General features: G+C 39.3%; 1 protein-coding gene and 2 long non-coding RNA genes across 3 annotated transcripts in view; all 3 read right to left on the reverse strand.

The window, feature by feature from the left end:
• Window positions 1-19,832, reverse strand: part of ankrd6a (ankyrin repeat domain 6a) — a 32,500-nt gene extending 12,668 nt beyond the window's left edge. The window contains exons 1-11 of the mRNA XM_041812240.1: window positions 19,779-19,832; window positions 18,487-18,585; window positions 18,251-18,349; window positions 13,452-13,550; window positions 13,231-13,308; window positions 12,561-12,659; window positions 12,304-12,465; window positions 10,633-10,791; window positions 10,267-10,419; window positions 6,906-7,019; window positions 865-1,165 (exon numbers count right to left, since the gene is read on the reverse strand). Of these exons, the coding sequence (XP_041668174.1) occupies window positions 865-1,165; window positions 6,906-7,019; window positions 10,267-10,419; window positions 10,633-10,791; window positions 12,304-12,465; window positions 12,561-12,659; window positions 13,231-13,308; window positions 13,452-13,550; window positions 18,251-18,349; window positions 18,487-18,585; window positions 19,779-19,832 (1,417 nt within the window). The remainder of the gene's footprint in view (window positions 1-864; window positions 1,166-6,905; window positions 7,020-10,266; window positions 10,420-10,632; window positions 10,792-12,303; window positions 12,466-12,560; window positions 12,660-13,230; window positions 13,309-13,451; window positions 13,551-18,250; window positions 18,350-18,486; window positions 18,586-19,778) is intronic.
• A 1,199-nt stretch (window positions 19,833-21,031) lies between these two features.
• LOC121526540 lies at window positions 21,032-21,818 on the reverse strand. Its single transcript, XR_005993322.1, has 3 exons — window positions 21,780-21,818; window positions 21,240-21,391; window positions 21,032-21,136 (listed from the first exon to the last, which is right to left on the reverse strand). It is a non-coding gene; the product is annotated as an uncharacterized LOC121526540 (long non-coding RNA).
• Window positions 21,819-25,356: 3,538 nt separating this feature from the next.
• Window positions 25,357-27,393, reverse strand: LOC121526539. Its single transcript, XR_005993321.1, has 3 exons — window positions 27,327-27,393; window positions 26,516-26,632; window positions 25,357-25,519 (listed from the first exon to the last, which is right to left on the reverse strand). It is a non-coding gene; the product is annotated as an uncharacterized LOC121526539 (long non-coding RNA).
• Between the last annotated feature and the right edge of the window lie 14 nt (window positions 27,394-27,407).

Below are 27,407 nucleotides of genomic sequence, written 5' to 3' on the forward strand. Positions count from 1 at the left end.
TGTCAGTAAGATATTTCTTAAATACAAAAACAAATACAAAACTAAAACCATACCAACAAATTCCAAGAATGAAGTTATCACAGGGAGAGTAATTATTTTTCACAGACAGGTTTGGATGTCTTTTCCTCAATAAAAATCATCATTTAGAAACTGCATTTTGTATCTACTCAGGTTATCGTTGTCTGATATCTAAATGTGTTTGATGATCTCAAACATTAATAATCATTATTATTGTTATTATCATAGTGATAACAGCCCGAATCATTGCTGAATGATCTAATGAGATGATTTCTGATGACTGTGTTTTCCTTCAACATGCAGTGCTTAACAAATTTATTAGACCACCTGTCATGTTTGTCTCAAAGACCATCCAGCATCATGAAGTGCTTTAATGCAGACTCTTTCATTTTCAGTCAGCTCTCCACGTTTTACCATTTTGAACAGGAATGAGGGATTTCAAACTGAATTCAGCCAAATTTGAGCTGGCTCACTGGACTTCTCTGAGAAGTCAGAAATTATTCAAGCATAACATTAAACCACTAAAACTCAGTTTTCTCTTCAGGAATGCAAGTACATAACTATAATTTTACATATTAATCAAGAAATATTAATGTGCTTTACTAATTTTTCAGTTTTTTTGTAAATCAGTAAATTTGAAAATTCATAGATAACAATAATAATTATATTTTAGCAGTAAAAATATCATTTGGGTTAAAGAGCTTCTATATATTGGTGTATTAAACATTGCAGAAACATAAAAAATTAATTTGGTAATTACCAATGCTGTTAATTTAGGGCAGCTGTGGCATAAACCTTACTTTGGTTAGGGTTAGGGTGGTCTAGTAAATTTGCTAAGCACTGTACCTGGCGACCTTTCCACCTTCATCTCAAAGTACGTCCCGCTGCTGTTCGGCTCATGTTCCAGGACTTCCAGGCTGTGGGAGGATCTGGATGGAAGGATGTTCACATAGGTAGCGAGCGAGGTGCTGCTGTCTCCAGGTATGACAGACAGAAGAGGGAGGGACTCCAGCTCAGCGTCGCCCACACAATGCTCCACAGATGGTGAGGGGAGGAGCTTGTAGTACTTGGTTTTGGCAGGAACATGGACCTCCATGTCCTTTAGCTGGGACAGACACCATCTCTTCAGTTCATGAGACACTGCAGCCTGCTTAGAGGAAAACAGAGCTGTAACATCAGAGGCCTGTACGACGAAGCTAGATTAACAAGTCCAGGATATCTCTCTGTTAGCTAGATTGACTTATCAAGACATTTGCAATCCAGATCAGCTGTACGATGAAGCTGGCTATCAACTCGCTAATTGCAGCCAGGGTTTTCCAAGCTGGATCAGTGCACGCTCACATAAAAGGGGTGGTGTTTGCAGCGTCTGACCAATCACAAACATGAAACCCTGCATTTCTCAATGGAGGAACAGACAATCAATTCTTAAAAAAAAAATGAGGAATTTAAATCAATCATCCAGGCCTGAAGCAACACTGTCGCCGCAGCAAACGCCAGGAAGGAATGTTGGCAGAAAACTGCCATATCTGTTAATGCGTAAATTCATCAGATTATACAATATTAATTCATCGGACAATATAAACGGACAGCACTCTGATCACTGAGTTTCACTTTATTACGGCACAGATGTTTGGGGCAGAGCTTCCTCAGTGAATTTTGTGTTGTAATATTAATTCCTCACCGTGACGGCACAAGTAGTTGTGTGTTCCATTAATCCATGTTTCTGCAGTAAAGGTCTTTACACACTGGGTCCATGATTTTTGGATGCGTTTTTTCGGATTAATCCGAAAAAACATAACGCACTCAGACCTAGCACAATAGGTCTAATATGTTTTTATTTGCCTTCACTGCGAAAATTCGTAAAAAGTGGTAAATAGTTTCGTACTGTGAGCCTACATCTCTTTCACTCCTTTAAAATCCTGCTGGATCCATCCTGACACAAAGCTTCATTCAGCACCCATTCATGCATCATAGCGCTGAGACAAGTCGGAGAGATGGAGAGCAACTTTTTAATTCAGTCTCTGAATAGGCTACAAATGTAGCCTATGCCTTTATCTGTTATATTTCCATAGCTGATATCCACATGACACACCTGTAAACTACGGTGTTTTAAGTGAGGTTTTGGGAGTGGGAGAGAGGGAGGAGCTGGACGAGGGTGAGTGAGCGAGAGAAAGCAACAGGCGCTGACCTGAATCACCTATCACCCAGCTATCAGTTATATTTCCATGGTTTATATCCATATAATAATTGAGCAAACTTTGGTGTTTAAAGTGAGGTTTTGGGGCGAGAGAGGGGGAGGAGGGGTCCGGTACGGTGGCCCTGAAGGCCAATAGGAATAAATATTTCAAAAGTGCAAAATATATTTCACAAAACACAAAAACATTTCACAAAACATAAAAACATTTCACAAACAAAAATAAATTTCACAGAACAAAAATACATTTCACAAAACATAAAAACATTTCACAAAACACAAAAACATTTCACAAAACACAAATACATTTCACCGATCGCAAAATACATATCACGAAACCGGAAAGGGTAGGACCATGGTACTTGTTTGTGATCGGCTTAACCCAAGTCTGTCTGGCATCAGTCATTTATCATTTCCTGTTTACACTTCTTGCCGCAATAGCCGAGCGATAGCGGAATACTTCAACAAGGGAAATACATATAGTGTGATTCTTGATATGCTCTCCTTGTATAATGACATACACATTTCAGTTGGAACCCTAAAATCGCGCTCAAAGTGTCGTGCCGAAAGAAGTACCACCGGTAGGATTTGTATCCCCCTGCTGCCTTTGCAGAAGGTGGAGCTGACTATCGACTATCAGGTGTAGATTTCGCCTCAGTGAATGAAAATGACAATAAAAGAATGTATAAAGCAGAAGATGAGTTTTGATCATCTGTTTTATTCATCATTATCGTGTTTTTGTCAGTGATATTTTTTAAAATAAGATCTTTTAAGTAAACGTTTTGATACTGCAGCTTGGTGCACACTCATTACGCTGAACTGAGAACGCATCTTTTTTCCTCCTGCATCCTGTCATTGTATTTTGGCGGTGTGTTGGTCATCAAATCTGGGTCCACGCTGCTGTACATGAGTAACAGACACATTTTCTTCATAACTTTTATTGTCTTCTCTTAGCGCTGTTTAGCGTCAAGCCGCTGACATGCACTCACTACTTCCCACTTCCGCCTCAAGGTATTTCAAAATAAAGGTCCTGCATAGCCATGTCACTGAATCAAGAATCACACTTTATGTATTTCCCTTGTTGTGTTATTCCCCTATCAACTCAAGTTCCTCTTCCATCCTGGTAGACACTTTAAATTTCATGCTGGCTCAGCTATTGTGGCCACAAGTGTAAACAGGAAATGATAAATGACTGATGCCTGACAGATTAGGGTTTAGCCAATCACAAACAAGTACCATGGTCCTACCCTTTCCGGTTTCATGAAATGTATTTTGTGTTTGGTAAAATATTTTTGTGTTTTATGAAATGTTTTTCTGTTTTGTGAAATGTATTTGTGTTTTGTGAAATGCTTTTGTGTTTTGTGAAATTTATTTTTGTTCTATGAAATTTATTTTTGTTTTGTGAAATGTTTTTATGTTTTGTGAAATGTTTTTGTGTTTTGTGAAATGTATTTGTGTTTTGTGAAATGTATTTTTGTTTTGTGAAATGTTTTTGTGTTTTGTAAAATGTTTTTATATTTTGTGAAATTTATTTTTGTTCTATAAAATTTATTTTTGTTTTGTGAAATGTTTTTATGTTATGTGAAATGTATTTGTGTTTTGTGAAATGTTTTTGTGTTTTGTGAAATGTTTTTCTGTTTTGTGAAATGTATTTGTGTTTTGTGAAATGTTTTTCTGTTTTGTGAAATGTATTTGTGTTTTGTGAAATGTTTTTCTGTTTTGTGAAATGTTTTTGTGTTTTGTGAAATGTATTTGTGTTTTGTGGAATGTTTTTCTGTTTTGTGAAATGTTTTTGTGTTTTGTGAAATGTATTTGTGTTTTGTGGAATGTTTTTGTGTTTTGTTAAATGTATTTGTGTTTTGTGGAATGTTTTTGTGTTTTGTTAAATGTATTTGTGTTTTGTGAAATGTATTTGTGTTTTGTGAAATGTTTTTCTGTTTTGTTAAATGTTTTTGTGTTTTGTGAAATGTATTTGTGTTTTGTGGAATGTTTTTGTGTTTTGTGAAATGTATTTGTGTTTTGTGAAATGTTTTTGTGTTTTGTGAAATGTATTTGTGTTTTGTGGAATGTTTTTGTGTTTTGCGAAATGTATTTGTGTTTTGTGGAATGTTTTTGTGTTTTGTTAAATGTATTTGTGTTTTGTGAAATGTATTTGTGTTTTGTGAAATGTTTTTATGTTTTGCGAAATGCTTTTATGTTTTGTGAAATGTCTTTGTGTTTTGTGAAATATATTTTAATATATAATATAATATTTTTATATACTCTTAAAATATTTTGCACTTTTGAAATATTTATTCCTATTGGCCTTCAGGGCCACCGTAGTCCGGTGAGGGTGAGCACTCGAGGAGGAAGCAGTGGACACTGTTTTGAATCATCACTCACCCATTTAAATAACTTGGACTGATGCAAAATTTCGCATAAAATCGAGCCTGTTCCGCAAAAAAAAAAAAAGACAGATGAAAATTTCAGCGTCATTGTGCAACTTTGATGAGAACTAAATGAGCTTGATTTTCTTTTTTAACATGCGAAAATTCAGATGAAATAATTGGACCCAATGTGCAAAGGCCATTATGTGTGACCACTATTATTAACCCCATTTTTTCAGATGCTACCCTAGTGGAGAAAAAGGACTTGGGAACAAGTGAAGATCAAATATAGAAACATACATCAAAGCAGTGAGTGACAAGGCTTTATTTCTCCACTCTGGCTCTGTTGTATGTATGAAATCACCGGAATTTATCTATCATCTTTCCCTAAATATTCTTTCTCTCTTAAGTGCTCTTCTCTTCTTCCGTGCACCAACCAGGATCTTTTAAGAATGGGCAGGCCATTTTCCAAGGGAACTGATTGGTCAGGAGGAGGTGCTTTTATTCTCGCTGATCTCTTATCCAGAACATAACCTGCTCCGGAGCAGGTTAGCTGTTCAGCACAAGTTACCGCAGTGATTTATCCCGGTAAGAAGTGAGCCAGCTTCGTCGTACAGAAAATCCAGGGTTAATCGTGAAGTTATCTGGATAAGAGAAAATCCAGCTTTGTCGTACAGGCCTCAGATCTGCTCTAAACAACAGCACATTTTTATAAATAGAGCTTAAAACGCTTGTATTTTAAACCTTGATGCTGTTTTCATACATTCAGCATCTCTGAGTGTTCAAAAATGCATTGCCCCCTCTCTTCTCCACCTTTCAGAAAATGTGTGCTGAAACAAGCTGTTTAATAATCATAGCTAGACATTCCAAGAGTGTTTTTTCAGCAACAAACTTCACAGGCATGTTTTGGGGCCCTCTGAGACCGATATAAACTTGTCTTAAAGGGGTAAAATATGTCCCCTTTAAATGATTTCAGTGATGTTAGAAGCTGCACTGATGAAAAATCACATTTGTACCATTACACCGCATTTGAAATTAATATGCAAATGATATTTTGCAAATTAGTCAATGCAAATGACAGTCAGTATAATTTTAAAGTCATCAGCTGTTAGAGCCTAATTCAAATCATATTAAACAAACCACCCAATGATAACTATTTTTTTCTAAATAAAATATCAAAATGCACTGTTCCACATTATTATGCACAACAGAGATTTCTAACATTTTATAGGTTGTAAAGAACTGAAAATGGTCATTTGTTGAATTGCAGCATTAGGAGGTCATATTTACTGAAATCAAAGCTGTTTCAGTCAAAAGCGTCTTAACAAGCCAAGTTCCATGTTAACATAGGAGCCCTTCTCTGATATCACCTTCACAATTCTTGCATCCATTGAACATGTGAGTTTTTTCAGAGAGTTTCTGCTGGAATTTCTTTGCGAAATGTCAGAATATCCTCCCAGAGCTGCTGTTTTGATGTGAGCTGCCCCCCACCCTCATAGATCTTTAGCTGGAGGATGCTCCAAAGGTTCTCAATAGGGTTGAGGTCAGGAGAGGATGGGGGCCACACCATGAGTTTCTCTCCTTTTATGCCCATAGCGTCCTAGCTGTCATTGGGTGAGAGGTGGGGTACACCCTGAACTGGTCGCCAGTCAATCACAGAGCTGACACAGAAAAACAGACAACCAGGCACTCTCACACTCACACCTATGGCCAGTTTAGAGTCATCAATTAACCTAACGAGCATGCACATAGAGAACATGCAAACTCTGCACAGAAAGGCTCTGATCGAAGAGAACCAGGAACCTTCTTACTGTGATCCAACAGCGCTAACCCCTGCACCCCTCTTCATACATGTGGGTTTGAAATTAAATTAAAGTGTCCCTTTGTGGAGGACTGAAAATATGGTCACCTTACTCTGGAACTAAAACCAGGGCATGTACCCCACTAGATTTTTCAAATTTGACAGATATTTAGCTATTAACGTTATATTTTAGCAAACATTTTGAATCACACGTTGTCCAAACTCAGTCTGTTACATTAAAAATGTTAAGAATTTTCTGCCGTATGAATTTCTGGCTTCTCCTGTAAAAGAATGACATCTAGCAATTTTATGCTGAAAGCAAGGAAATGGATGTTGAGCTTTGTATTGACGGTGAGCATTTGAGCTTTGAGCTGAAACGTTGTTTTCTGCTGACACAAGTCAGAAAACAAAACATTTTAAACACAGATGGATCTTCTGGATGCACAACTATCTCCACTTTGTAAAACAAACAAATAAAATTGTGATTATTCCATACCGCATCTCTACCTGAGATTAAGACATGTACCTGTGTCATCAGCGTTTCCTCTCTGCCCTGGGCGACTCTCTGCTCGATCCTGTACATCATGTTCCTCCTGTCTGCTGCGGCCCTCTCCTGATTCAGCATGTCCAACACTTTAATCTGAATACAACACAAAAATATGAGTATGAAATTCAAAATCAAGCAATTGTGTTGTAATTTTATAACTAAACATGTAGCAAATACATATACACTCATTCTAGTGTTTCGTTTGTGCCTATAAATACATTTAGATGACACAGAATCTTTTATCTGCAGCACAGCAGCATTCTTTAGCAGCTTGTGGGTATGTTGGAAATTAAGCTGCATCTTTTTTCACCTTTGAAAGGGTTCACACCAGGAGTGTCAAACTCATATTGGGTTGGGGCCCAGATTTGCTTCAATGAGGGCCTGGGGGCCGGACGATTTTCTAGCAACATCAGTGCGACCAAAGACAGTTAAATCTAAAGTTAGAACAAAAAGTAAGGCAATTTGTGTTTGGTCGATTATTTCTTTGTTGTAACAATGCTTCTTGGTAATAAATCTTATACCGTTGGAAAGCCTGTTTATTACCCTTTTAAATGATGCCACATTTGTAAGGATCAAGCATTTGTGGGATGAACAGCAGAGCTGAGTATATGGGTTTTGCCATGAAAAATGTGCCAAATCTTCTCTGCCAATGCCAAACAGCTGATTCTGCCATTGACTCTTGTTTGGTGTTTGGTGGATTGGATTGTTGAAGTTTGAAGAAACAAGACATATTGACAATTTAACAATTTATTCATTTAACAAACAGGAGCCTGTGTGGAAGAACCATACACAGCCACAATAGCCTGGCTCCCCCTCCTCATGCTGGTCACCAGCCTGGTCACACACTGCTGTTGGATGGCATCCCATTCTTCAACCAGCATTTGTCGCAAGTCAGCCAATATGGTTGTGTTGGTCACTCTGGCACCAACAGCACACCCAAGCTGATCCCACAAGTGTTCAATGGGGTTAAGGTCAGGACTGCTGGCAGGCCATTCCATCCTCTCCACTCCCAAATTCCGGAGGTAGTCTCTGATAAACCCCGCTCTGTGGGGGTGAGGGTTGTCATCTTGGAGGATAGAGTTCTTGCTGACAGGGTGAAAAAGCAGTATTCTTGGGGTGTTGTCTTCTTGGGACGCCCACTTCGCGGCCTTTCTCTGACATTCCCCGTTATAATTGGAACTTGGCCTTCAGTTTGGAGATGGTTCTAGGGTTCACTCCATACAATGCCGCAACTTGGTTTTGCGGAACACCAGCTTGAAGTTGCCCAACCAATGGGCCCTATCCAGATCAGTCAAATGTGGCATGCCAATTCTTGAAGCAGACATCTACTGACCACTGTAGCAGGGCCCATGCTCACAGGTGCACCTGGGGGTACCAGAAGCTCAAAACAAGAGTCAATAGCAAAGCAAAATCAGCTGTTTAGCATTGGCAGAGAAGATTTAGCAAATTTTTCATGGGTGCAACCCACATACTCAGCTCTGTTGCTCATCCCACAAATGCATGATCCTTACAAATGTGGCATAATTTAAAAGGGTAATAAACAGGCTTTCCAACGTTATAAGATTTATTACCACGAAGCACTGTTACAACAAAGAAATAATCTACCAAACACAAATTGCCTTACTTTTTTTCCAAGTTTATATATTCATGATTATAAATGTTTCATTTTAGATGTACGTACCATTTATTGAATGCTGCATGTTCACAAATAAAAATGTTAATGAGCTACTTTAGAGGATTTACCTGCAAGAAACCAAAACAAGTCAGATACAAATATCATGCTGTTCTAGTATTATATTATATTATATTATATTATATTATATTATATTAAATTATATTGTATTATATTATATTTTACTTTATAATATTATATTATATTATATTATTATTTTATTACCACTAATGCCGAATTTACAATATTGGGATATTCATCAAAATATACATGCAGTATGACTGTTAAAGGCTGTAAATTAGCAACCTGTTGTCTACGATATCTGATCGGACACCTAGATTAGTTCACCTGACCTGGGATCAGTTCACAGAGTTCAGAGAGGAGACAAAGAGAGAGAGAGAGAGAGAGAGAGAGAGAGAGAGAGAGTGAGAGGAGGATCCTATGGAGGTTTATCTCTCCCTGTTGTCCTACCTTGCTGCTCATAGAGCTCCGACCTTCTCCTGCTGAGTGAAAACTTGACTTTTAAGCTCGAACAGTCGTTCTTCTACATGTCCGTTCATATGAATCCCCCTGACATCCCTGTATGCACCAATCTTTTTTTGCCTTCTAGCACTGCACCAAGACCAAACATGCCAACCTCTCATGTTATCGGACAACCTGTGTCCAGATTAGGATTAATTGATCAGTAATAGAGTAATTTTTACCTTTATGATAGGACTTTTTTTTACCATTTGATGAGACCTGGAGTTAAATATGCCACAGGATTTATCAACGATTTCTCATTTAAGCAATCAAGACCACAATTTTACTTCCTGATGAAAAAACATAAATAAATTCAGTTGATAGTAGTCTAGCATTATAATTTTATCTTAACGGGAGGTTAAATCAGTGCACCGATTCACTCACCACAGCAAGATTTGATGATTTTTCCTCTAACACTCGTTAAGGCCTGACATGCAGGAAACTGGTCAGAGGCACGGACAGAACTGGACCCCATTAGGATGAGAGAGTAGAGTCCAGCTGTGCACAGTGGTTCTTTATCTTTGATCAAATCTCAAAGCCTGGTCAAAACAAAATTAGACGGAAGAAATTCTCTTTTTTTTTAAGATTTATTTTTGGGCCTTTTCATGCCTTTATTTGCTAGAGTTAGGACAGTGGATAGACTGGAAAGAGGGAAGAGAGTGGGGGAGAGACATGCGGTAAAGGGCCACAGGCCGGATTCGAACACATGCCCGCGTACATGGGTAGCGCCTTAAACCACTCGACCATCTGCGCTCCCGAAATTCTCTTTTTCAGTCTTGAAAAGCATACAGTGTGTATCAAACTCTCTTTTGAACAGTTGCTGAGCTGAGGTGAAACTCCACTGTGCACTTTATTTCAATGTGCCTCCTTGCTATAAAGAGCGTTTAACATGCCACATTTATCGGATCATATTAAGCTCTTCATTTTCTAGGTAGTCCATAATCACAAAGTTAAAATAAGTATTTCAAATACTTAAGTTAGTAACTATTGAAGATTAATATTTTGCAGAAATGTCCCTCTTTTTTCCCCAAAATCTCGCTGGTCGGCTGACACCTGCTAGTGGGCTGGAAGTGGCCCGTGGGCCAGAAGTTTGATATAAATCATTTAATTTTTCCTACAGGTGAAAAGTCAGGAGAAGGGGGAGACCTGGTGCTTATTCTTGCGGTCCATCTGTCCCAGCCTGCAGTTCACTTCCTCCTGGACATTTAAGATGTGCAGCCTCATTTCCTCCTGCGTTGCTTTCAGCTGAACCTCCAGCTTCTGCAGCAGCGGCTGACACTGACATCCATCAGCTGGAGCCTGAAATCAATCACACAGAGCCAGTTTAAAGGAAGGAGGAGACCCAATATCCTGATAAAGGTTCCACTTTTACAACACAAACGGCTTATGGTATGTATCAACACCAAGATTTACTTAATGCAAACTTATTTTAAGGAAAATGTGAACAAACTTTTCTTCTCTTGACTTCTTATCTAAAAATGATCAGTAGTTTAATGGAGAGCGAAGAGAAACCTGTTGGATGTTCCCATCCTTGTCCCGATAAAGAGTGTAGAGCTGGTATGATTTTCTGTTCAGTGCAGGAATCACGTCATCATCATCTTCCCAGAGCAGATCCTTCCCCGCGTGGGAGTCCTTCTTTCTTCTTCTCACATCTTCATCCTTTTTCACTGCCTGCAACAATATTTAGAGTAAACATGAAGTCAGAAGCTCCTTTCAAGAACGCAGTAAGAACCGTGTAGTATGAGAGCTACTGAAGATAAGAGAATGTAAAATGTATCTCTAATGGATAACTAGAGTATTGTTCACACATGCACTCCTAGAATTTCTTGAGTTTTTTCAGGCAGCCTGTAGAATGTTCCTGAGATGTTTGCTCACACATACAACTCACTATTATTGTCAGACAGTGTCATGGGGTCTGACACTACGAAGACAGGATTTTGCCCTTATGTCAAGGCTATCTGTACTCAACCAAAAATGTCAACAGATAAATCATCAATGGTTCAACAGAAAAGAACAACCAGTCGCTCCATACTCGGGGTCTCATTTATTAACGTTTCTTACACACAAAGTCTGTGATGTATAAAAACAGCGTCCACAAGTCAAAACTTGTCCGTTATGCCTTGCCTAAATAAAACTGCTTAAACGTAAGTTAAAGTAAGTGTAAGTAAGTAAGTAAGTAAGTGTGGGCAGTGAGCCTCCAGCTGTGTGACACATAGTTCTGATCTGATGATATCTAATGCATGCATGCATTACAGACATGGTGAAGTAATGAATGCATGCATTACAGACATGGTGAATTAATGAATGTCTGCTCAGAGTTTCTGTAAATAAGAGCGTGTAACAGGAGTGGAAAGGTGTAGGACTTCAGCTTTTACTGAACTTTTCTCATCTGTGAGCTGTTCAAATCAATAAGATTGAACTTTTTATTGTGAATTGTCCATCGGGCTGCTCTCTTTGTAAGGAAACTCAAAACTATTATTGTGAAATGTTTACAGAATCCTCTGTGATAACAGCAACGCAGAAGCATAAATCAGGCTTAAAGGGGACATATAATGCAAAAATCACTTTTTCAGGCTTTTCTAACACAAATATGTGTCCCTGGCCTGTCCACAATCCCCTCAAGTACCAGAAAAATCCATTCCCTCTCCCCATCTCTTTCTCCACCTTTCAGAAAATGTGTGCTGAAACAAGCCGTTCTCAGATTTTACACCGAGTGACCTCACATGGGGCGTAAGCACCCGCCCCCAGGTTTTGTTGGCCCTCCCCTACTTGGAGGGAAGTTCCACCCTCCTTTACTGATCCTCTCAGCCACCAGCTGAGATGCTCGATAGCTCAGTGGGTTACACTGCTGACTACGGTCTGGGAGATTGATGGTTCCACTCCCAATTAGGTCCTAAACTTTGGATAAAAGTGTCTGTAACATCAGAAGTGTTGCATCCATTTCCTGAGAGGGATGTGGTCAGGGGCAGAGTCAGACAGCTCATTAACATTTAAAGCCACAGATACAGAAACGGCTTGTTCTGGGTAGGGTTTAAACAGAGTGGGGTCTGGACATGCAATATCCAATACTAGAGTGTTTTTCAGTAACAAAGTTCTCAGGCATGTTTGGGGATCTCTGAGAACAATATAAACTTGTCTTAAAAGGGTAAAATATATCCCCTTTAAGGTGTGTTTGGGACTCACCTGGACTCTGACTCTCCTCTTCTGTTGCGGGCTGCAGGGGTTGCTGAAGGCGGTCGGCATTTTGTGGTTCAGTTGTTCTCGTTTCTTCTGTGGGTGAGGACTCACCTGGATTGTCATTTGCTCACTGCTGTGAGTTTCCTCCAAAGCAGAGCTGCTGTCCTGCTGAGGATCAAGTAAAGAGGGGTGGGATCAGTGGATCAAACATCACAGCCAATAACCAGGTTTCAGGATTTCATAATAATCTGTTTGGTTCTTACTTTGTTGGGATGAATCTCCCTGGGCTCAGACTGAGTCCTCCTTTCAGTTTTCTGTCTCTCTCTTCTTTTCTTTATCGTTTTTCTCATGAAGCGATGAACCTGAATACAATTATGTGCTTAATAAATATGGATGTAAAACTGCAGCCATTCCTCACACATTGGATTTGCAGCAACAATTTAGACCATTCTTAACCCTTAGGAGTCCACGTGATTTGTCACATGACAGCATAAAAACAAAGCCAAAAAATTGAAATTGATATAAAAATAAATTTTACACCCAGGAGAAAGTGGAGCAGACTGTACAGGACTGGTACAGGTAGATTCTCATCATTTCAGCATTTTTTCATTTCTTTTAAAATGATGATATAAAGTTTAAAAACATTTTAAATCAATTTTGGGGAATTTTTGTTTTTGAAATTTTGAATTTTTAATGTTAAAAATATTTTTTATTTCATAAAGTTGAGTTAGTTTAGAAACAATGACACCAGTCATGAGCATAGTTTACATTCTGAGTGGTTTTGTTCGTCAAAAGAAAAGTATTAAGAAAATGTAAAAAAAAAAAAAAAAAAAAAAAAAAATGCATGGTTTTCTAAGGGTTAACCTGAAAGTAGAGGAATCTTTTGGTTTTAAAACTAAAGCAGAATTTAAACACCATCTTTTTTGCTGTTACCTGAGGAGCTCTGGCCAGGAGATGAGCCACATCTTTGTGGTTGTTATCTCTGGCTTTGTCCAGGGCAGTTTTACCTGCCTGAGAGTGAACACACACTTATCACCACTAGAACATGGGTTTGGAATTCTCATTTTTCTGGACAACTGGCCTGATATTTGCAACTTAAAAATAAAAGAGTAAACTCCATCAGACAGAGAATCCTGCTCATACATGGTACTCACATTGTTCCTGATTTTCCCGTCAATCCCTGCTTCCAGTAAGAGCTCCACTGTCCTCTTGTGGTTTAGAGCTGAAGCCACATGCAGAGCTGTGTCACCCGACTGCAGAGAAACAAACACATTTACAGCCCTCTGTGGATTTACCTGTGCAGTTTATGTTTGAATTCACATTCAACTCACTGATGCACCATAATGAATAGTAAAACACAGCTTATTCTGCCAGTGACTTTTGTTTGGTTTTAGGTTGACTGGATTATTGAAGTCTGAAGAAACAAGATATAGCAGCAGTTTAACAATTAATTCATGAAACAGGAGCCTCAGTAGTTTCTAGAAGAACCATACACTGACACAACAGCCTGGCTCCTCCCCCTCATGCTGCTCACCAGCCTGGCTCCTCCCCCTCATGCTGCTCACCATCCCGGCTCCTCCCCTTCATGCTGGTCACCAGCCTGGCTCCTCCCCCTCATGCTGCTCACCAGCCTGGGTCCTCCCCCTCATGCTGGTCACCAGCCTGGTCACACACTGCTGTTGGATGGCATCCCATTCTTCAACCAACATTTGTCACCAGTGTGGTTGTGTTGGTCACTCTGGCACCAACAGCACGCCCAAGCTGATCCCACAAGAGTTCAATGTGGTTAAGGCTAGGACTGCTGGCAGGCCATTCCATCCTCTCCACTCCCAAATTCTGGAGGTAGTCTCTGATAAACCCCGCTCTGTGGGGGTGAGGGTTGTCATCTTGGAGGATAGAGTTCAGTCCCAGACTGTGGAGATATGGGATTGCCACTGGTTGCAGAATCTCATCTCGATATGTCTCTACATTGAGATTTCCCTTCAGTAAGACAAGCCTTGTTTTACCAGTGTGGGAAATGCCACCAAACACCATCACACTGCCTCCACCTAAAGATGTTACTCTGTCAGTGCAGCAATCAGCGCTGCGCTCTAAGCAGTTTCTCCATACTTTGAACTGATGATCAAACTGTCTAAGGCAGGATCTGGACTCATCACTGAACATAACGTAAACAGGCCTGACGGTGAAGGGCAGTCATGGCAGCTCCTGGCAGCCCTATGCGACCACACATTGGCTGCCTGCAGGCTGTTCCAGATTGTCTGCACAGATAGCTGTCTTTGTCCTTCAGTTTGGACATGGTACTAGGGCTCACACTTAATAATGCCACGACTTGGTTTTGTGGAACACCAGCTTGAAGTTGCCCAGTCCAGCTCAGTCAAACGTGGTATGCTGATTCTTAGAGCGGACACCTACTGACCACTGCAGCAGGGCTCATGCTCACAGGTACCTGGGGGTACCAGAAGCTCTAAACAAGAGTCAATAGCAACAGCAGAATAAGCTGTTTGGCATTGGCAGAGAAGATTTGGCATGTTTCAAACCATATACTCAGCTCTGCTGCTCATCCCACAAAGGCATGTTCCCTATAATTGTGGCTCCATTCAAATACAATACAATAATAATAATACAAAACAATACAATAGCTTTATTTATCCCCGAAGGGAAATTAATTTGTCTGGAGTCTCATCTGTTCATGGTAGAATTATATAGTCTTAATGCTGATGGTATATAAGATCTTCTATATCTTTCTGTTCTGCAAAGAAGAGAGAGGAGCCGTCCACCACCGTTGTTTCTTTGGTCATTTAAGGTGATATGAAGTGGATGATCCATGTTCCTCAGAATGGCCTCCACCTTCTTCATTGTGCATCTCTCACCTCATCCTCCAATGAGTTCCGACCACAGAGCCAGCTTTTTCACCAGTTTGCCCAGACATCTTGCATCCTTGTGTTTTACACTGCCCCCAGGCAGACTGCAGCATAAAACAGAACACTTGCCATCACAGACTGATAACACATCTGCAGGGAAAAAATTAAAGGGAAATAAACAGGCTCTCCAAGGGTATAAGATCTATTGCCAAGAAGCATTGTTATAACAAAGAAATAATCTACCAAACACAAATTCCCAGGCTTTTTGTTTAAGGCTAAGTTAAGAAATATATACAGTGCTTAACAGATTTATTAGACCACCTGTCTCAAAGACCATCCAGCATCATGAAGTGCTTTAATATAGACTCTTCCATTTTCAGTCAGCCCTCCATGTTTTATCATTTTGAACAGGAATGAGGGATTTCAGACTGAATTCACCCAAATTTGAGCCAGCTCACTGGGCTTCTCTGAGAGGTCAGAAATGAATCAAGCATAACATTCAACCACTAAAACTCATTTTTCTGTTCAGGAATGCAAGTAAATAACTATAATTTGACATATTAATCAAGAAATAATAATGTGCTTTACTAATTTTTCAGGTTTTTTTTGTAAATCAGTAAATTTGAAAACTCATGGATTACAATAATAATTATATTTTAGCATCAAAAATATCATTGGGGTTAAAGAGCTTCTACATATTGGTGTATTAACCATTGCAGAAACATCAAAAATGATGTTTGTAATTACCAATGCTGTTAATTTAGGGCAGCTGTGGCATAAACCTTACTTTGGTTAGGGTTAAGGTGGTCTAATAAATTTGTTAAGCACTGTATATATTTATATATTAATATCAAATAAGCAAACATCTGTCAGAACTGGATGACAATCATAAAAACCAAATTAATCAGGTAGAACATCTACAAACCGATGTGTCTGCCTCCAACACATCAAGCATTCTCCTAAAAGCTTCTAATGAGACTAGTCATTAAGATTGAGGTCCTTTTGTAATTGGTTCCAGCCAAAAGGAAGCAGCAGATTTAAAGCCTTTGGGACAGACAAGAAGAAAACATCCTGAGAACAAAGACAGTAGATTCCCAGGCTCTTCTGGCTGATGTAGGACAGAAGGTGGGAATGAAGTAGACCAAGAATTTCCTTGTAGACAAGAATATTCCAGTGTTTTAGTCAATGTGAAAACAGAGAAGACCATCCAACATGTTCATACAACAAACAGTGACAGGTGAGAGCCTTCAAGTTAGTGATAAGCCTCAAAGTTCCATGATACAGCATCATGAGTGTGCAAGCTCTGAAACAAGGCATGCACGTACAAATAATCTCCAAAGTCCTAAACTGACATGAATGTCTCAGCAACCAGCCTCTTTTCAGATTAAAAAAAGCAGGATTAATCCTGAAATAGAAACCAAGTTTCAGTTTAAATCAGCTGCTGAATTTGATGAGTAAAAGACAGAGTTCCATCAGTCAGAATAGCAGCTGACACTCAGAGAAGGACCAGACCAAACAGAATCATCTTAGGCTACAGGCAGCTACAGGAGGCTACAGGTGGCCACTGCCTCCTCCGAAGATGACGTAAACGGTGGTGGCCATTGAAGGGACTGGTGTGAATGCAGATATCGCTGGAGTTCAATCAGAACTGGAAAACATTCCTGTATTAAAAGAAAAGAACCACACTGAAAGCTTTTCTTGGTGGATTAAATGTTTCTGCTTTTTTCCTGATCAGCTTCAACATGAGATTGATTTACCAACTGGCTCCACTGATAGTCAACATCAATAATGAGCTTGCATTATTTCAGTGCACGCCTATGACGTCCCGTTTTGTTGCTCTGAATTGCCGTTAATGAACGTGACAGACAGCACGTTTGTCCAATAATCCTGACAGCTTACTTTGAAATGTTCTGCCCTTCACACGCACCATCTGCAGCAGAGCTTCCCAACCATTTTTCCTTGGAGCGCCCCCTACATGTACCTATGAAAAGCGGAGCAAGACTAGCAACGAAACAAAGCCCTACACTCATACCAGAAGTGATATTCTGTGTATAAGACACTGGGTCTTTTACTACTGCAAAGGAGGTGTGTTTGCATCTTTCCAAACAGAGATTATCCAGAGAACGGGATGCTCTGAGACTGAAAGGAGGAGGACATGGAGGCAACACAGCACCTACAGCCGGGAGGCAGAGACGACGTTGTGCAAGAAGGCTGCACACAAACCTGCTGTATCAAACGTCTTTCTCGTAAATGCCCTCTCCCTCGCCAACAAGATGGATGACATAAGGCTGCTTGGACGACTGTGTCTTGATAATAACAGAGATCTGGCTGCACAAAAACATTCCGGACCTGGCCGAGGAGATGGTAGGCAGCACCACATACAGAGTGGACTGGGCACACGACTCTTGTAAGACTAGAGGGGGTTGTTGGCTCTCCCCTTCCTCCCCTTAAAGACATCTACCAGAGTTGTCTCTACAAGCGGGCCTCCAGGATCCTGATGGACCCCTCCAACCCTGGACACTGTCTGTTCAGCATCATCCACACAAACCTGCCGTACCAAGTGTTGTATCTTCATTCAATACATGAATGAGATGTGTTTCCAAAAAGGCACACTTTATTACGTGCTGCTGCATATCAGGACATTTCCGTCAACCTAGTGTAACTATGTATCCCTGCGCATGCATAGCTCTACTGAGCATTCTGGGAACTGGAGTTCTAGCGTTACTAACACATAACATCACACCGAGCATCTTTCTTATGGGTGTCTGTTCCCTCGCCAATGGGATGGACAACGTGGGGCTGCGTATTTCTAACCACCGCTTGAGGAGACAGAGGAGACTGGCAAACAAGATTTTGTTGTTTTTACTATGCAATGACAATAAACTATCTATCTATCTATCTATCTATCTATCTATCTATCTATCTATCTATCTATCTATCTATCACAATTCTTGTGCATCTTGCCTCTAGTTTTCCATATAACTTTGCCATGCAGACTGTGGAAACAGACTCATCTATAGGATTAAGTTGTAAGTTCTCTTCTTGCCTATTTCCATGTAGACTTTAGGATGTCTCTCGCTGATCTACAGTACCTGGTTCCTCTCGTTCACGGAGCACAGACAACTGAGCAGGATCTTCACCAGAGTCAGGTTGTTGTAGCGAGCAGCAACATGTAAACACGTATCTCCGGCCTGCGACAAAAACACATTTAATCACATAAGGAAAAAGAAAAATCATCATCTGTGTTAGTGAAACTACTCGGAATACCACAACTGTAATGTCAGAAAGTCTACTTTACTGATGCATTGTGGGAAATTTCAGGACTCACCTTGTTCTTGGTGTCTGGTTTGGCTCCTTCCAGCAGCAGGAGACGAGCAGTCTGAGCGTGTGCGTTCTGACACGCCAGGTGGAGAGCCGTGTTTCCTGCCTGAAACAAAATCAGAATGTTACTGCAGGGTTTATGTGGAATGGCTGTTAAATGTTAGTTAAGTAGCATGAGTAGCTGCATACTTTATTCATAGAGTTCTACTCTTCATAAACTAAAGCTGGGCCTTTCTGTCAAACTCAGGTTACTAATGGAGCTGTGCATCATTTTGTCTTGTCCCTCTGATTGGCCGATAATGCATATGACAGACAGAACCTTTATCCAATAATGTTCTGAGAATGTTTTGAAAAGTCCTGCCCTTTCCAAAAGTTTTGATAGGAGGCTTCCCAGATGAGTGTGAAATATATCCCAGGCTCTGGATCAACAGTCTATCTGCTGCACATTAAAGATCACATATTTTATCATTTAGGACAAGTTTATATTGGTCTCAGAGGTCCCCAAAACATGCCTGTGAAGTTTGTTGGTGAAAAAAACCCTCCAGTATTTGATTTTTGCAACCCCTCTGTTTCAGCCCTGCTCAGAACAAGCTGTTTCTGTGGCTTTAAATGTTACTGAGCTGTCTGACACCGCCCCTGACTCCGCCCTTCTCAGGAAATGGATGTGGCTCTCCTGATCCTCCTCTAAACTGCCAGGATCATGTGACCAGTGACGCCTGAACACGCCTTCTGCTTTGGCTGCACACTAAGGAAAGAGCTGTACCTGAGTCTGAGTGACACCTACAGTAGCACTGTCCAAGATGACAAAGTATAAACCAGATAAAACCCACTGAGACCGAGATCTCTTTCACAAGGGTGACCTGGCCAAGAGGTCAGCAGCATACGTCATAATAAATGATACATATTCAAGAGATGGATAATACACAATAAGTTAAAACAACAATTTGAATGAAACACAAGATACTTGAGCCTATGAAGAGGATCAGCGCTCAGTGAAGAAATCCCTAATCCATTACTATCTGCCTCCACAAGTCAACCATGCAGACAGATGGGTAGTAAGAAACTCACACTTCACAGGGGTTGTCAAGTGGGAACCCTCCTTTGTCAGTGTTTCGTCCAGTTAGTCCCACAACACCTCCAGAGGGCTGAACAGTGATTTCCAGCGTCCCAGAGCCACCCCCCTCCATGCCGGCTCCCACCACCCACCATACCAACACGGAGACATCATCTTACCTATCTTACCACTTGGCCCACACAGCCTCAACAGCATGCCACCTTCAACAGACTAAGGCTCCGTACATGCAAGCTCCAGGTAGTGACAATGCCGATGCTACTGTCCTTAACACCATTCATGATTACAGTGCAACAATTATGGTACAAACATTACACATAACTTAGAGTAAAAATGAGGGGAAAATGAGACAGATTAGGGAGAAAGAGAGAGCAAGCTTCGCAATAGGGTGGGGGAGGCAGAGCTAAGGGTGTGGTACCCTGTCGTGGGTAAACACACACAACCCGGCCTGGTGTGGCGTTGTGCGCACCCCCCTGTTAGGGGTGGAGTCAGGGGCAGGGTCAGACAGCTCATTAACATTTAAAGCCACAGACACAGAAACAGCTCGTTCTGAGCAGGGCTGAAACAGAAGAGTTTTTAGACATGCAACAACCCAATGTTGGAATGTTTATTCAGCAACAAACTTCCCAGGCATGTTTTGGGGACCTCTGAGAACAATATAAACTTGTCTTAAAAGGGCAAAATATGTGACCATTGATAATATACATTAAAAAACATTAGGGTTAGGTTCCACATTACTACAAAATTAAAATCCTGCTGTTAAAAGATTAAAATGAGTCATAGAGGTCCAAAAGAAAACAGAATAGCATAAAAGTCATAGTAAAGTTATTTATCTATTCATTTCACTTTTAAGATGTTGACATTATGACTATACATGATGTATTTTTGGAATTTGGGTCCAGCGAGAGAACAAACTTCTCCAGCTGAAAATTGAGGAAGACCTGCTTTAGCCTTTATAACAAAGTGGATCATATAACAGACACGTTTCATAATGTTCACATAAACCACTAGGTGAAAACCTGAAACTATCTGTTTCAGCTCTAGGTTTCTGCCTGTTAAAGGAAGCTTTTCATCACTGTTGTTACTCTGCTAAATGCTGCTTGGTGTTGTGTTCATGGAGCATTCATATTTGCAATGCAGAATATAGGTTTTTTTTTCTGCTGACCTCTGACATACTGTTTCCAACGTCAATCTTAAGGACACAGATACTGACGGTTTAATGCACTATTCTTCTGGAAACTCAACAATGGTGCAGTCATACATCCTGCAGATATGTACAGCTGATCTATATCAGCTGTAGAAGTGTTCATATCTGCTGATACCAATAACTGAATTTAAAGCTAAAAGCTTTAAAGTGTGTGGATGTGCTTTATGAATGAAATTTAAAGCATTTTTGCCCAGGAACCCTATAGATGTCTTAATTCTGCATTTTTAAATGTAATATTGTTGTAGTTGTGTTAGTATATTAAGGATTTATTCCTCCTTCCTTGTTCCTGATGTGGACGTCAGCTCCTGCCTTGGTCAGCAGTTTGACACAGTGGGTGAAGCCATGCCACGAGACCTCATGTAGCGCCGTGTTTCCGTCCTAAGACACAAAATGACCCCAGGATTCTCATCACAAACCAGTAGCATCATTTCTGAAGTGCAGGTGTGCTGCACTTCTAGCTAAACACTGTGTAAATACTCACTCTGTCCTGTAGGTCCACAGCACAGCCTCCATGAATCAGGGCAGCCATTGTGTCGCTGTTTCCCACTGTGGCTGTTCGGTGCAGGGCGGTGAGGTGACCCCGACTAGGGCAGGACGCCGAGGGGACGTGGACCAGAGCCTGCTCACACATCACTATAAACACACACACATGTAGTAGCCTATATCTGCACTATTCATCTGTTTATGCTGCTTATTCTGTTCTAGGAAGGATGGGGCCAAGCCAAGTGGGCATATTTGGTTGCATTTTGTTGTAAAACTCTTAAGCTGCAAGTTCAGAACAAAATGAATCAGAATTATCTGAAAATAAATCTCAATATATTTTAAGCCATCTAACATAATGTTTGTATATAATCAACCATTTGTGGCCTAATATTGACCCTGAGGGACTCACATTCAATATGCATGTATGTTGGCTTATGTGTATTCATACCTTTAAATTGTTTTCTGTTTGGATTTTTGCAAAAGGAAAAAGAAATCTGAGGAATTGTCTGTCACATGTACAGATTGTGAAACCACTGACCTGAATCCTCTGTGTGTTCGTCCTGCTCTTTAATGTTCAGCTGCAAACCTGAGAGACAAAGGATGTCATACAAATGCTGCAGTCTCCAAAGAGAAATATTTCATGTATTCCACATAGAGATTGCAGACCTAAAAGGCCAGATTTCATATAAATGCTGCAGACCTAAAAGAGGAAGATTTCATGAAAACACAGACCTCATAGGGATTTCATGAAAATGCTGTAGACTGAGATGACAGGCAGATTATTGTCCATGCTGAGGGTCAGCCGTTAATCCATGTCAGTGATTATCAGAGGTCATGACCCCGCAGTGTGTGGGCAAACTCTGATCTCCGCAGGGATCACACACAACTCTTTCTATGTTTTTCTACAAGTACATGTACTTCAGACGTTCATCCATGAGTAATTAAACAATTAAGCTGATCTTTTCTTATTACTACTGCCTCTTAGGACATAGATGGGGCATCGGTGTTATTTATTCCATGTTTTATAAGTATGCCTATTCTGTATGTAAAGGACACCCTGTAATGTGAAAAAGTGACCCAAACCAAAGGAGCCTCACACAGAGCTGCTGCTTATCAAGGCAAGGCAGGTAACTGCTTTGGCCAGCAGGGGTCCAAGCTTTGACTCCCACCCTGTTTGCATTAAGCAAACTCCTATTGGTGAGCTGGTGAAGACATAAAAAGGGCAAAATGGAACCGAACCAACCCAGAGGAAAAATCTACTGCTCAAAGCTTGCTCTTCTATTGCTTGTGAGACAAAACTGTGATTCTCATCTCAGCCTCATTTTGGTTTCTATTGTGTCTGAAATGTTTCTCAGCTATTTCTCCTAAAATTCACTAGGAGAAATAGGTGAGACACAATAATTAGAGGGAGTCATTCTTGAGACTTAAGAGAGATCCCTTGCTAATCTCAGTTCAGTGTTTTTATTGGCTCTTTTGTTTCTCATTTGGAAAAGAAATGAGCATTACTGGAGCTACTATGGAGCAATTAGTGAGTCTCACCTATTTCTCCTAAAATTCACTAGGAGAAATAGGTGAGACAGAATAATTAGAGGTTAGAGTGAGTCATACTTGAGTCACCCCCCAACACACACACACACATATAGAAGAATAGATATATGAACGCTCACACACAGCAATGTTGGTACTAGTAAGTCTTTATTAAAGTGCACTAACAACAGTAGTAAATCGACTTTGACAAACAGTTCAATCCCAACTGAGTAACATTAAATGTAGCTACATGATATATGGGGTCCCAATACTTTAGAAAGTACGGACAAATTTAGCTATATGTGGTGATTAATGTGAGGAGAAAGGGCAGAAGACAAAGGGAAAAAACAAACTAGAAATAAAAACTAGAATTACAACAACTTCATTTTTGAAAATAATGCTGCATTTCTTTAGATTGAAAAAGTTGATGGTTAAATGCATGTTAATCAGTGCATGAAGTAGATGAAGCTTTATTGAAAAACAAAAACACTTGGTTAACACAGGTTGATGTTAAAACTGATTCTTTTTAGATTTGCAACTATTAGTTTATTGGTTATCAATTACAATTGATTAAGGGCATTTGAGGGGAATACATGTCTGATACAAGCTTCTTAAAGGCCCAGTATAGAACTCTAGCACAGTCTTGTGTCACAACCCCAAACGTTTGTGTTAGACAACCTGGTGATAAGAAAGTTGCAGTCAACCATTCTCAGAGTTCCATATAGAAAGCCAAAGTCAACCCCTTCTAATGGACCCTATGGGACCTTATTTCTGGAAATAAAATATGTATTTTTCTATCTCAATTTAAATCGGATATAAATAGGAATGACATCATGATCTCGACCTTCAAAATTAAAAGAAGAATCGAGGATTTAGCCTTGCCCCCAGTGTCATGTAAAGCAGGCAGGCCAAGAGGGACAAAAAACACAGTGGTTGTGGCCACTGTACTGCAAGTGAACATTACCTCCTCTAACCTGAAAGTGCCAATTAAGACACCATGGCAACTGCTGATATAGGAACACATGAACCAAACTTCCTCCTGCTTTTCTGAAATCAACATATTGCAGTGTTAATTGTGTCGACTAAAACTATGACTAAAAATGAACGTGGACAGCTTTTATTACACGAGAAAGACTAGACGAAGACTAACAAAAATAGATCTTTGATGACAAAAACTGACTCAAAGTAAGTTTAGTTTTCATTAAGATGACTAAAACTAGAGTAAAATGTAATTAAGTTTTTTTCAGTCAATCAAAATCCACAATATTTCTCCACTGTGGGTAAATCTGTCAAAAAACAATGCATCTGTATTTCTTCTGCCTCTCAGCTGTAGAAAGCAGGTTTGGCAGAGTGCAGAGAACACACTACCATGGTTTGGTTCCAGATTCAGGCAAGAAAATAAATTGCTTGGATTAAAGGTCAAGACTAAAATCTTTATGGACTAAAACTAGACTTAAAGTATAAAATGTTATAAATGTTTAAAAAGTGACTTAAACTAAACAGCATTTAATCTAAAGACTAAGACTGAGACTTAATTAAAAAAAACTGTCAAAATGAACCCTGATTTATTGCCTTCCAAATGAATTGTGCCAACAAAATTAACGTTGCCAACAAGAAAATAGTTTATTTTTCAAATTGTGTTGTTAATAAGTTATCTCAATTTGACAATAAGGCTATAGTGTGGCACATTGTTAACAAATAATGGAGATTATATCAATCATGACACCATGTAAACCATCTTTTAAATGAAGAATCCAAAATTAAATGAGTTATCATTGCATAAAAGCAATTAATCTAGATTAGACAGTCTAAAAGTGGTATTGCCATCTGTGCTAAAGAGAATAAAGATCAAGAATCTAATTAATTGTGACCCTAAAATTGAAAATCCAATCAAATCAAGGATTTGGAAAATCATGACACCCCTAATATGTACAACAGTAAATAACAAAAGACAACTTAATTTCTAATCCCATGAACTGTGAATGAATTAAACATTTTTAATGTATATCACTACAAAATGTTACCTTGCTGTTATTAAAAAAACAAGCATGAAAATAGTTAAGAATTTAGTAGTTTTGTATCAACCCGGACAATAAACTAATACTCTCATCTTGTACAACATACTATACATCATTAGCATGAGGTTAGCTGTTAGACGCACAAATGTATCTTGCCTGATGTGCTTTATCCAGTGACTCATGTTCCTTTTCAGCCAGATAGCCAAAGAACAAGCAAGAGCCAATGTAGCCAATATATGTGTACCTACGTCCCAGCACAAAACACACAGGCATCATGTTAACACTGGATTCAACAGCTCTAGTTAGCATGACGTCACCTGTGCAACTCTTGGGTGTGTTGTCTTTCTAATTACATATTTTCACAGTCTCATACAGTTTTTCAACATCTGTGACTTTATGAGTTGTAATGTTGTATTTTAAATTGGCCAGCATCATATGTGTAAATCATGACACAATTCAAACATGATCAAATGATTAGTTATCTCTTGCTGTTCACTGCCACATATATTTTTCCAAAATAAGGTCCCAAGGGATACACCTTTGGCTCTCTATATTGGGTTCCCACATGTTTTTACCAATTAATTTCCAACAATTTTCCATAACATTTCTTTTTTTAACTACTAAATGATCAGTGTACTTACTTAGAATTCCATTGACTTTGGACTGATCCAGGACTGTCTTTCCATCTGGCACCTTTCCGTGTTTCCCAAATACTACAGCATTTGGCACTCCTCTGCGTTAAAAAAAATCATCGAAAAGAAGATGGAATAAGTGATGCAAGAAACATGCTACTATATCCTATTGGTCTCAATTCTAATCCTCTTAGACCTTAGCACAAACTTTCTCTTTACTTATGCCTATAAATAGCATTAAATTTAGTAGCCTAATTGTGCATTTTCCTGACACTTCTGCACTCACGTGACTCTTTTAAATAGTATTCATTATTTGATTTATGCACTCCGTATTCTATCTTTTCACTTTGTTTTTTATTTTATTTCATGATTATGCATTTTAATTTTTTACACATTTTCTATGACACACCTGATGCTGTAATTCTTTGTTGTACAGCACTTTGAGTTGCAATAATTGTATGATCTGTGTCCAGATGTGCTGTTGGGAGTTTTTTTTAACGTGAGATAATTCATTTTATATCAATTTTTAGCTTTTTACAATGCTGTTGAATGAAAAGATTGTATTTAGCAAACTTTTGTTCTTGATATTCTTCTGTTTTTGTCACCTGGCCTGTCCTCTCTCAAATTACCTTTAGTTAAGGTCAAGCTGCTGAAAATGTTCAGTAAATTGTCAATACATTTTAAACAGTTAAATCCTAAAATCAGCAAACAAGTGGCAACACAATTTCTGCAGTATCAACTTCATACCTATTTGCAATTTCATGCCCTTCCCGGCAAAACAGTATCTATTTTTTCAAATGAGAGATTTAAAAAAGTAACAATAATAACATTTCCAAATCAATCTCCCAGCCCCAAATGTAGTGATAATTTGACCAACCGTGCTGCAAAATTCTTCCACTAAAATACACACAGTTTCAATTGGACTGGAGGATTACTCTTACTTCTCTGTCAGTGTTTGTGCCTGAAGCTGCAGATTAATTGATAATAGTTAATTGATAACAGTTATAGATACTAGAGATTGTCAAACAGATGTAAATTCAAAATAACAGTCACTTTAAAGACAGCTAAGCCATGTAGTAAAACAATAGCTCAGTTACCATCTTGGTCATCTCTAGGTGAGTCAGGGGCTGGTTCATAAAAACGTATCTTCTTCGTTGGGTTTTCTTGCTCTTTTGGGCAGCTCCTTTTTAGTATTTGGTGCTGGGCCATCCATTCTGTTAAATACATACAAGTGCATCACACTTTAATTAGCCAACTTAAAAAGGTGTACTTACTTACTTAATAAAAGGTAAACAAAGGTAACAAAGGTTACTTAATTCATCCTGTCATTATGTCTTGTATTTGGGAACAGAGTACAACACATGTTGATATATTTGGATAAGTAGATCATGTTAATTTTACCATATCGGACCACTCAGGACCTGAAAAACATAATCTAAAATCCACCAGACAAACAACAGTAACACAGAGGGATCTTAAAGGAACATCAGATAAAAATCCAGACTGTGACTGAGTATTTAAATATATATATATATATATATATATATATATATATATATATATATATATATACTGTATATATGTGTACACACATATAAAAAAACATAGTCTTACTAAATAAAAAAGAAAATGATTTTTTCCCCTCAAACTGTATGTTATTTACATAAATTGGGCATACGGGTGATTCTCCCATTATTAAATGTTACTGCAGTAAGTTAACCGTTAGCTAACCTACACAAGTTCCAAACTACATGAGGTTCTGGCTAACAGTCTCAAAAGCTAGCTTTACTTTTTACCACATATGCCGACCAGTTTCTTTAGGAAGTATCAGGACCGACACACTCGAACAAGATACTCTAAAATGTACTTACTTTTATCAAAATTTCGATTGACAAAGATGTGGCTTACCTTCTTTTTCGTCCTGAGACGGTTTCGCGCTCCATTCCGTTACTCCACTACACTACGAACGTTAAACCAGCCCCGTTTTGG

The sequence above is a fragment of the Cheilinus undulatus genome, linkage group 18 (genome assembly GCF_018320785.1).
Source record: "Cheilinus undulatus linkage group 18, ASM1832078v1, whole genome shotgun sequence".
NCBI classification, from domain to species: domain Eukaryota; kingdom Metazoa; phylum Chordata; class Actinopteri; order Labriformes; family Labridae; genus Cheilinus; species Cheilinus undulatus.